We start from the raw sequence: 12,555 nt of genomic DNA on the forward strand, positions 1-12,555 counted from the left end.
GCTATTTACCTTAAATTTGAAAATTTTAGGGGGGGGGGGGGGTGAGCTGCGCACCCTCTAAATCCGCCACTGGCTTCTATCATATTACATTACACCATACGCTTAATAGGAGTGAAAAAGTCTCGAGTGAGACGTTAAACAACATATACTATACCATGCAAGGTGAAGATAACGAATAGTGATCATACGACGCGATACAATATGACATTAAACAACATATACTATATCATACGGCGCGATACAATATGACATTAAACAATATATAATATACCATACGGCGCGATACAATATGACATTAAGGTATTCAATGTATAATGACCATATTTCATATTTAATAAATGGATGGTGGAATATTTGTAATCATGGTATCATTTTGAAGGGTTCATCAAATAAAAATAATCCACCATAGAAATTTTCAAAATTTTGTTTACTGCCCGATTTATTTCACCTAGAATTTAACATTGAAGTATATGGGAAAAGCATGTTTTATTACAATATTTTAAAAACAAATTATGTTTTCATAATTATCTCTTGGTAAAAAGTTACATAAACTTTCTTTTCATGAAAATATGAAATAAAATTAATCATTGACCACACACATTTTTAGAAAATTAGATTTCTCTTATTTTTACAAAGGGCAGACAACTCTTCCAAAAAGTCTTAAGTGCAAAAAGGTCAGCTTCTAATCATTTACCAGTCATGTGAATTTCATCTGCTTCACTTTCATCATCATTTAGCAATAAACTTTTCTGTTGATTTAAATCCTTCAAAATTGTTCATTATCCTTTCATTATACATGGAATACCTTAAACAACATATAATATACCATACGACGCGATATAATACAACTATGCCATTTCATGCCACACGCTACGTTTCATTGACTGGTGTATGGTTTATATTCTTTCATGATATAGTCCGATTGATTGATTGCATATTGTTTAACGTCCCATTCGAGAATTTTTTACTCATATGGAGACGCCACCATTGCCATTGAAGGGCTGCAAAATGTAGGCCTATGCTCGGCGCTTGCGGCCTTTGAGCAGGGAGGGATCTTTATCGTGCCACACCTGCTGTGACACGGGGTCTCGGTTTTTGCGGTCTCCTCCGAAGGGCCGCCCAATTTAGTCGCCTCTAACAACAAGCAAGGTGTACTGAGGACCTATTATAACCCGGATCCCAACGGGATATAGTTCGAAGTATAGGGAAATAATAATAGGAATTAATATCAACGACAGCTTCTATCAGTTGAACAATTTATTGTTACATCGAAAAACATAACTGGAATTCGTTGAAGTCATTATCAAATGTTTTCCAAGAATCATGTTCAAAGGCGCGTGAAGCTTGCGTAAAGCGCCCCCTGGTTGCACAAATACAGTATATTAAATCAAGTGTTGTACACATACGGCAAATCAAGTGTTGGACAAATGAGGACATGTGGAAATGCTGATTTGAAAACTATTTGTTCATTCAGGATGTGAAATGAGTCAGAACGACATTTTATACTTCCTGTCTTACACTTGGACTACACTGTACGTAAATCTATCAATCAGATAAACATATTACAACACTTGTATAACTCTACATGGTCTTGTATAAGTTGGTATGGTGTAATATCGAAAGGCATAGCATAGTAAAGTGTGATATGATATGACATAGTATGCTATGGTTGGTTGGTTGAATATTGCTTAACGTCCCACTCTAGAACTTTTCACTCCTATGGAGACGTCACCATTGCCGGTGAAGGGTCGCAAAATGCTCGGCGCTTACAGCTTTTGAGTAGGGAGGGGTCTTTATCGTGCCACACCTGCTGTGGCACGGGGCCTCGGTTTTTGCGGTCTCATCCCTATTTAGTGGCCCCTTACGACAAGCAAGAGATACTGAGGATTCATTCTAACCCGGATCCCCACGGGGTTAATACGTTATGGTATGGTATGGCATAGCTTCGTATGATGTAGTGCGATATGATAAAAGCTACGGCATATTTACAATAGAGTTCCATTGAGGATTGATCAAGTATGATAAATGATCCTTCTTGACATGCACCTCGTTAAGGAGGCTCCCGTGTGTCATCACCACTTCTCGTGACGCTTTTAATCTATCAATATTCAAATTGTAAGAAAACGAAATTACCTTTACAAAGTCACAAAACGAAAAGACAAGATCGAAAAGAGATTGCTTGCATTAATGTTTAAACAGCACACGTTGGTTCAAAGGGAAGACAGAGGTAACCATATATTTTAGGGGTTTCTATATCAAGCTTTAAAATCACAAAACACTTTATATGTAAAAAGGCGGAAGTTTCTGAAACTAAGAAAAATAGTGCTGTACTCTTCTTTCACTTTCAGACTACGTTTGTTTTGTGTACTCTTTCAAGTCTTTGTCATATATAACAGTTCACACATTTAAAACAATTGTACCACACAATTACACTGCATTTCAGCGTCATATCTTTATTTAGAAATTCTACCCTCCATGGGTACTAAATGACGTGAGAGTTTACACAGCGTGTCGAATATCACGATATATGTTGTAGTATTGTACTTTAAAGTCATGGGCATTCCAGGTCCTGAATTTTATCAGCCTTTCCCATTGATTCAACATGTCAGACAGTGTTTATTATACACAACAAAAATGTCACCGAAAAATGTGCCTAACTTTATCATACGCACCAAATAAAACAGCCGTAAACAAGCATTCACATTATGTTCCAGTTAAGTTTTCACAAGATGTTACCGCAGCTTAGAGAATTATATAGCACTGTTAATTTATGTATCATAGCCGTCCTGTGTTTTGATCGATACAAATGTTCTAATTCAATATCTGGTTGGTTTTTTTAAAAATTGTTTTTAAAAACTTATATATCTAAAAAAGAAAAGAAGAAAGAATAGATTAAACCCAAGCATGTATAGAGCAATAAAACAGTATACATGTAGCTTGCAAATGTTTCCAACTGTATTTGTTTAAATGTGGAAGCAGGAAGGTGATAGAAAAGATTGCAATTCTTCTATTTCAAAATCTATGGGTAGAAAAAAAAAGATATGAATAGAAAATAAAAGAGAAATCTCATTGTAAGACAGTGCATGGAACTTGGCATCAACGTTTGTACAGGGGTGGGGTGTGGTGGGGTGGAGGATGGGGACTGTCTCCTCACATTTTCTGACACATAATACGTGTCTTCCAGGTAACCATACAATAGGCTGTCCTCATTTATCAGGAGACCATAGATCCAAGCTTTAACACGCTGACAAAAAACAGGAAGCTTTCTGGCTGAAACTCCCATTTTGACAAGCCAAAAAATGCTTAGCACATGTCTGAAATTACACATGCATATGTAAAAAAGGTATTATATATTTGCATTTAAATGAATGTCATTATTAATGTCGAGTCTCTCCCCCTCCCGACTTTACAATAAATTATATTAGTGCGACATTTAACTCCGGGCACGACAAAGTCCGGAGGTTTTGCTAGTATGCTATACCGTTTCCGTCTCCTAATGAGTCCACCTTTTATAGTTCGCTCACGCCGGGAATGTGTCGCATAGAAGGACAAGAATCTCAATCAATATACCGATACGCTGGTGTAAACCGGAATACACGCGCAACACGGATATCCAAGATTGTATCAGCCCAGCCGAACACCGAGGACCCCGCCCAGAAATTAGGAAATTATTATACAAATATACAATGAACATAAGATGGTCAAATTAATTCTTACACGGTCCATGTAATTTAACATTTGTGTAGTTCAAATATTAATGATGATGAAGATAATGGATATACGATGCTCAAGTTATGTAATTGTATATATTAAGGTTATTAGATACCTCATCTCACTGCTCTGATGATTAGCATCCAAACTCCCAAAGGTAGGCACTTTTAATGTACTCCAGAGTCCCAAATATAGATAAATCCATTACGGCACACCCCACCAGTCACATTGTATCCCGGTCATACGTACTATACATGTCATGTCCCTTAAAACTCGCAACACTCTAGGGCATCTCTCATCGATGTAGATTTAAAGTCATTCTATAACAAACAAAAAATACTTTGATCAGCAGACACACTCACGCTGTCCCATGTCGACCTGCTACATCAAACGATCTAAAAATAAAAACCGGGAGGTAAAAGATGATGGAGGGTAGTCCACGCACACCGATAGATATATTCCCCCAAAACAATTGATGAAATGTTGCCTTAGGACAATTAGATGTCCGTTAATATCCACAACCTCAGAAGGCATTAACAGTCGTATTCAGTGACGTTCGTGAAAGAGATACAGTGAGCGCACGGTGCGTTTGATCCGTCATCGTCAGCATGTGGTGTGTATTACACAATGGCCACAGTCGGATACACCATTGAAGCACTGTTACGTACGCACGCCTTATTTGTTTCTTTGCGGAAGTTGAAATTCTGATGTGAAGAGAAAAATAAAACAACAAGAGTAATACCGCTCTTAAGTAAGTTCTTCCTGCCTCTTAAAGTTGAAATCAAGAGAAAGAACCGAAATTCCTCTACTCGTATTTCTCTACACGGATAAACATGTACGTGCAATTTAATAAAGTGTAATAACTTATCAGAGGGAGGGGCCCGCTTGTTTTATGTGGCGGTAGCTAATTTAAGCGTATATATATATCACGTGCTTGTAAAATAATCTGCCATTAGTAGACAGGTAGGTCTAAATCTTTCATGTTTCATACAGTCTTAGAAGGACTATTTTCTTTAAACGGACATATAGTTTAGCAAAATCTTATCTGTTTTCTACCATGTTTTGCTACTATTTGTAAATTAGTACCCTTGGTCAGTTAGTGATGGTACATGTGTAATCATGCAGACAATAGCTTTCAGTTAATAGAGGATTTGATATTTTTGCTGCACTATTTCTAGATAATCATTCATTTAAAATCAAAGTTCATTTTTTGAAAATATATTGGGTATGAACTGCGACGCTACGCGCCAGCATACTTCATGAACGGTAAATCGGCATGAAGTGTTGCAGATCACTCCCTCAATTATACTTTTAATTTCTGTCGGATTCCCTCTATTCTACTTTCAATTTCTGTCAGATTCCCCAGCTGTTAAAAATATATGTGCTCTATTCATTCAGATTCATACGCGCATAGTTAACAACTGTGTTGCATTCATGAAGAATTTGTCATCATTACAATTGGTAAAGATATCAAAGGCAAAAACATTGGAAATATAAATATTCAAAACTGATTTTACATTAAAATTTAGCATCAAAGAATGTTAAAGAAAATATACCTCTTTAATTTGCCTGGGGGCTGCACAATCTGTTACCGGTGATTTGCAGTCTAATAGTTGTACATATTACCTAGCAACAGAATGGCATGTAGAAGACGCTCCTTATTATCAAGTCACATCTTAATTTAACCCTGAAGGCAAGGTTAGTCATATCTAAATTTAATCCTGTCTGAGTGGTGTTGGAAGTGGTGGTTAGAGGTTCTACACTTGATTTAATTTTTTAAAAATCCAAACAGGCATACAATGATTTAGTGAGTACAGGAAGTTATTCTATAAAGACTAACTATATCCAACACACATAGCAAAGTCAACAGGATACGAGACAGGCCGTATTTCCCTGGCCACTTTCAAATTTCGTGCATGGAATGTTATTTATGTCATAGTCCAGGTACTTAAGGCTTTTCTGACACTTTTATATAATGACGTGAAATAAACTGCAGGAACGGGTGTCGAATGGTTTAAGGCAAAACATTTTCCCATTGAAATAATAAAAACCGAAAGAATCTAAAATGGCCTTCAGAGGGATATGTAGTTCAAATATCATGCAAATTTGATAGAAGTCTGTTGCGTTTTTCCTCATTGTTTTGAGAATATATTCTCGCAATTTTATAAGATAAAATGCATTGCATGTGATAAAACTTAACAAAATGGATATATTTACTGAAAAGCGTAAGATATTTTGCTTTAACTTTTCTGTCAATTAAGCAGCAATACAGTATTTCTGAGTGTTTGTTTTTGTGTTATAAATGCCTTTATGACACAAAAGAGGAATTCAAGATGACTATTGACGTGGGATTATGAGAACCTATCTACACATTCTGGAGTGGGTGCCACGGAATGGTGTTATATTAAGAGAAAATCACTTGCACATGTCGGTCCACATGCTTACAAGTTTTATGCTGAATTATAGTGAAAGATATTATTGTACAAATAACGGTACCATATAAATTTTTAAAAAAAACCAAAACTAATTATAGAGGTTCGCACCTGAGTTTTGTAGTATTGTCATTGGGGAGGGGGGTAATTATTTTTTCATTTCTACATTGAAAGGGAATTATGAAATTTAAAAATTAAAAACTAAAAATAAAACCCCCAAAAAACTGGCGCTATTTCTACTCGTTATTGATAAGCATTTAGTTAAACTTGCCCTTTTTGCACTTAATATGTACACAAGCTTTATTCGCATAAACTAGTATTGTCTGTCGGTGTCAACAACACATAATCAATACAAATCAATATTTACATTAAATTATTACATACTGATGTCTTCATACAATTCAGATTTATAAAGTTTAATGCTATCATATTGAAAGAAGAGTAATGACGTTTTAGCAGTCATAGTAGGGAAAATATCATACAGAATTTGAGAGTTCAAAAGAACAATCTAGAAGAATTGCAGTTATTCAAAATTTAAGATGGAACTTTAAAAAGTGGGGGTTATAAATCGAATTTTTGAATGATGGCCAAAATATCAGGTTTTCACATAAAATTTCAGGTAAATTGATGCACGTGTCTAATTTACAACATTTGATTTAGTTCCAAGTTTCCACTACTTGCATCATAAATTACAAAATTGAAATACACGTCTATGGGTATAAATATTGACTACATATAAAATAAAAACGATAAATTCGTACAGATTTAGAGCTTCTTGATTAAACAATCCTTCCATCTCAAAGTGTATAGCTCTTCCCAAACCTTTTTTAGAATTTGAATTTACCTACAATTTTACACCTGGATAGCTTTATGTTTTATTTAACTTCCTTAAATTGCAAAAATAGTGCGAAAATAGTTAAATGATATCCGTATTGTTCGTATACTTCCTTTTTGAAACAGGTCGATTGTTGATCACGTGACTTTTTTTAAAACTTGAAACTTGTATTTCACTTTTTGGTCTCACATCAGGCATGGAAACACCAACATATAAAACCGTAACAAACAGTTAATGAATGAGTACAAAGGTAACATATGTACATTACAATAGTCAGGTTGCTAGTGGAAGGATTATCATCTTTTGAATATTGACATTACAATTATACAAAATTTGGCCAAATCCATAAGAGTGAATCTGTCATCACTATTAAACAAATTTGCAAAACTAATAGCATTTCTAACTTTTTTCTTTCATTATTGGAAAGATTTATCTCAATGAATTTAGTTTCATACGAAAACTGGACTCGATGTCAAACTTACTGACGTCATTATTTTCTTTCTGATCACGTGTGAAGTAAGCTCACGTGATGCATAAATGTTTCATAATTACACATAAAGTTAACCGAAGATGTGCGAGAGTTAGCGAAGAACTTAAATATTAACATATTCCCTCCATCTGCTTGAGATCTTTTAGTTTACATTAAACGTTTGGAAACAGAACAAACATGGGAACAGCACAACTTCCGAGGCAGATCACCCACCCCCACCCCCTCACAGCTTTCTCTGTCAAGATAATGGAGTTGTCGTCTTTTAAAAATAAAATTCATGCAGATATCAACCGTAGTCACACTGATATACAGGTAGACAAACCAAAGATAAACAACACTCTAAAGGATTGAATGAAAAACACGAGACCGACGGACCATAACGGCCACCCGAGTCACGTGCAATATTTTTTTGTCTTGTTACTAAAAGCAGTGATAAAATGTAACTGTGTATAACAGAGTCAACAAATATTTCTAACAGTTTCACCAATGATCTTTACCTTAATTTATATCAAATTTGATTGATTGTATATTGTTTAGAGTCCCTCTCGAGAATCTTTCATTCATATGGAGACGTCACTAAAGCCGGTGAAGGACTGCAAAATTTAGGCCTATGCTCGGCGCTTATGGCCTTTGAGTAGGGAGGGATCTTTGTCGTGCCACACCGACTGTGACACAGGGCCTTGGTTTTTGTGGTCTCATCCGAAGGACCGCCCCCATTTAGTCGCCTCTTACGACAAGCCAGGTGTACCGAGAACCTATTCTAACCCAAGTCCCCACAGGGATATTCAATACGCAATTTCTGAGTTGCCCAATAGTTCTTTCCCTTTGTGGAACTCTTACGCATAGTGAGACGCAAAAAATACTTTCGTCCACCCGCGGTGGGTACAAATGCTTATCGCTGCCTTCATATATTGCCTAAAGGCCGATGATCAGCCACCATGCAACCATCCAAACTGCAGGGACACACAATATTAGTAAGTTTATGCGTATTTGATAATAGAAAAGCTCAAACAAATATCAATAATCGCCATCTTCCTTTGATTAAAGTATTACTCGAGCAGAAGAAGAAATAAAGAATAATTTCATATTTAATTTAATGGCCTAATTGAAACAAATATTATTCTTGATATGGTCAGTTTAATGTATAGCAACGGCTGATATAAACAAAACTGACGCTTTCATAACTTTTATCCTTCTTACATAGCTAGTCTATAATATAATATAATATGTGTATACATACAATGTATCTTGTACCCACCCAAACGTTCAACAGAATATTGAACGTACCTCCATCACAAAAGAGTTGATGTCTCGAAAGTTGCGTATTTTAAGGTTACATGTGAACAGTATCGGCTAAAACGCAATCAGGGTTGAAATTATTACATTCCTAAACGTGTGATTGAGTTGAATTCTTATCTTCGACTTTTGTGTGAAATAACTTTCAAGAATTTCGGCACTTTACATAGAATATTCTTTCTCTTATTTTCAAGGTTAAACTGTAAATATTAAAGGTCAATAAGGGGAAATTAACTACCTATTAAGGAAGTTAGCTCCTGGGCTTTTGAGCACAACTGAGCAGGATGTAGCAACTAAGTATTTACTGGTTCAATACAGAAGACATGATTATGTATCTATTTTATGTAATGATTGATTTGTGTTACTTATGTTGTGTTGACACCAGCAGACAAATCAAGTTTAATTGAATAAATTTTAAGTGCAAAAAGGTCATGTTTCGAACACTATAGCTCAATAACAAGCATTGCGACCCCAGTTTTTCTTATCTTTTTAATTTCCTAATTCTCCTTCAATGTAGAAATCAAAAATACACTTCCCAAAATATTGACATTACTCCAAATCTCAGGTTCAAACCTCTTCAAGTACAAAGACCCCAGAAAATTGCAAAAAGGACTTTTGAAGCATCTCGTCTATGTGATAAATTACCCTAAAACTCATTACAAAATCAAGATCCGAATAAAAACTACACAGGTAACAAAATCTATTAGAGGTTTGATCACCAGAACTTAATGAACAGTATTATATGTAGTTATGTGTAAAATATGAACGATTGAATTAAGAAAATATATTCTGAAATCAAGGGCCTGATATTGATAAAACTGACGTGAAATCTTACAGATTTGGAAATACATTTTCTTAAAGTTAAACTTCAATTCTTGTGTGACATGATCATGATAATTCATTATAATGATGATAATTAACATTGTCAATTAACATGGTAATTATTGAAGACAATTTCTTATCAATTGACGTCAAAGATGAAGTATTGAAGGGCTGAGATATGGTATGTTATTTTCCGTCCGTCCGTCTGTCACATGCAGTCATGTCATGTCGTGCATTGCAGAAAAAATTCATAACCCGCGTAAACGGGTTAAATAAAATTGTTCCTGCAATGATTACTATCTTCATCACCCGATGAAACAACAACGAAAGAATTTCAGTGTTTATATTTATGTGTATTGTTTTAACTAGATTTAAGTACTAAAGTATCATATGGTTGACCCATTCGTTACGCTAAATGGAACAGCCTAGATGCACCCTTTGACCTTGACGACGCTCCATATTTGGTAATGATTACACAGACAGGTGGTACTAAAAACTGGATCGAACTAGTTTGCAACAAACATGTATTCATTGTCCCAGATGAAAGCAATGTCAATTTCAATAGAAATATAAGAGAACAGATTCGGTGAATGTAAATATAATGGCATAACACCAGAAAAGGAAGCTTTGCAAAAAATCTTCCTCTGACACTCTCCATTGCCTTCCCCACCAGTGTCAATGAATAACTATTGATCCAACCTATACAACTGATCCGGCTGACAGACCCCAAGCATAATGAAAGTATGCTACTCAGATCATGATACAGTCTAGTTTGCATATAATTAGTAAAAGATTTATTAGTTTCCCTTTTATGAATTTTGTTTACGCTAGAAATGCAGAGCAGACGAAAATAACTCTTGCTACGTAATTGGGACATGTGACAGTCACGCGCATATACTATGAATAAAACCAATTCGATGAACATCGACACAATATTATACATGTGAACATTAAAGGTGACGCTATGAAAACTGAATTGGGAATCACTAAGGGCACATGCACAAGGATACAAGCACCGATCATGCATAAACGGAAATGGCACTCTGTTTTATTGTATTAACTGTAAAAAAAAAAAAAAAAAAAAAAAAAAAAAAAAAAAAAAAGAATACATTTTGATGTTTTCGCCATACAAATTGGTCTTGCTTGTTTGTGAATTCGGAATATTTCGGAGTCTGTTTTTATGGATTCAATTTAGAGTTTAAAGTTTGAATTAAAAGGTCAGACATATTTGATAACATCACTTTAAATTGCATGAAGCATATCAGTCAGTAATTAAATGAAAAATTGGGACTTTTATTAAACTGAAGTTATTAACTCGTTCGAGCTGTTATCAATCGACGCCAATTCAAACACCCTGGGTGTATAATGTTTCAAGAAAAATAAAAATGATTGATCAGTCTTTAAACGTCGATAATTAGTACAGGCCAGAGGAACGCAAGAGTTTGAATGATCAGATTGCAGGTTTCCATGCAAAATCAAAAAAAAAAAAAAATGTTTTCAAAAAATTAAAAGTATAGATTACAAATTCAAATCAGAACACGCGGGACATATGTGAGCTAAAAAGGGCCCGGTATACCCGTGTTGTGGAACAGTTTGCATTGATATAGAAGTACAACTCTCTAGGGGGATAGAACGATTTTCTAGATGCTTTAAGATTCGAAATATATTTTGTGAAGGGCAAGAACGTCTATCTTTCTACATGAAGCGATGATTAAAGTTACTACAGTAAAACTATAAAAAGTCAATTTTACAATTTTGCCCAAAGAATGAAGGCTTTCCCTTCGTGTTGAAAAACATGATTGAATTGATATACAAAGTCTTAACACACCGAGAAAAATGGCTCTACTTCCTAGAAACATACTGCCATGTTGCAAACGGTTTGAAACTGGGAGAGGTTGTCGAAGTTGCTAGAACTTGTAACCAATCCTTTTGTATATTTATACAATAAAATATGTTCAAATCAAATCAAACTGGGCTAAAACAAACGTGACGAGACCTTGGCATCTTGACTTTGGAAGAATGTTAACGAGCATTAGAACCCGATAACTATACATATACCCATATCTTTTACGATTGTCTAAACATTAATAAAACAACGGTATTTCGCAAGGTGATTAAAGACAATTACAATCGAGGTTTGTTTTTTTTAAGTTTTGGTGTTGTTTTTCTGTGTCAAAATAACCTTTTGATCAGTTCATCTGCGTTCCATATGGTCTCTTAGCAACGACACACAAACATAATAAGACACCATTTTAAAAGTCAAAATCAAATGTCAAATTTATTTAAATTGCCTCTGTTTTTAACATAAACATCACATCAAACTTAGAAAAATGCCCCGTGAAGCTTGAGTATGTTCTCTTAAAATCTAAAGTAAATACATTTTCATAGCAGTTCATAAAGGGGCATTAACTGTGAAAGTGATGGCAACCACGCCCCCAAATCTCTCAATGACATGGGGATTATCTATTAATGACTACTAAAAACAATTATTTTGTAAACAAAAAAACAAAAAACAAAAACAAAAAAACAACAACAAAAAAACCAACAAAAAAAAACCAAAAAAAAAACCACCAAGAGAAACCTTAAAAAAAAAAATCTATGTAAGATAACCGCTTTTGGCGTAAAGAAATTATTGCCTTGCTAGACAATAATTATTTAATCACCAAAGTTACATAGTCATGTGCCTGTTTTGAGGTTAAAAAGTATTTGAAATAATTAAATACTGGTGTTATTACTGAAATATATAATATAGAGCAATATTCATTTAATAATTCTTTTTGTGATAACATTACAGCCAGTGCCCCTTTAACATTTCGTTAGAAGCTGTTTTACTTTCTCCCGTGTTTTTGCGCAAAGTACAAGTACCCACTGGTCAGAGACTCGAACCGAGTACTTCTTATCCCCTCGCTACAATGTGGCTATTCTGTTGATTGATGTTTTAAGGCTAAATATCACAGGCTGCCTGGCAA

General features: G+C 34.9%; 2 protein-coding genes across 6 annotated transcripts in view; both read right to left on the reverse strand.

The window, feature by feature from the left end:
• The window catches only part of LOC125655608 (beta-1,3-galactosyltransferase 1-like), a 40,093-nt gene extending 36,262 nt beyond the window's left edge, over positions 1-3,831 (reverse strand). The window contains exon 1 of the mRNA XM_056145423.1: positions 449-3,831. The gene's annotated coding sequence lies outside the window, so the exon portion shown is untranslated. The remainder of the gene's footprint in view (positions 1-448) is intronic.
• LOC125653990 (beta-1,3-galactosyltransferase 5-like) overlaps positions 1-12,555 on the reverse strand; it is a 36,727-nt gene that overhangs the window by 6,786 nt on the left and 17,386 nt on the right. Inside the window, exon 1 of one of the 5 annotated variants that reach the window (XM_056145422.1) lies at positions 3,827-3,966. The exons of the other annotated variants lie outside the window; for them this stretch is intronic. Within the exon in view, the coding sequence (XP_056001397.1) occupies positions 3,827-3,831 (5 nt within the window). The 5' untranslated portion in view covers positions 3,832-3,966. Of the gene's footprint in view, positions 1-3,826; positions 3,967-12,555 lie in introns of those variants that run through there. 5 annotated transcript variants of the gene reach the window in all.

Source organism: Ostrea edulis, chromosome 7 (genome assembly GCF_947568905.1).
Source record: "Ostrea edulis chromosome 7, xbOstEdul1.1, whole genome shotgun sequence".
In the NCBI taxonomy this organism is placed as follows: Eukaryota; Metazoa; Mollusca; class Bivalvia; order Ostreida; family Ostreidae; genus Ostrea; species Ostrea edulis.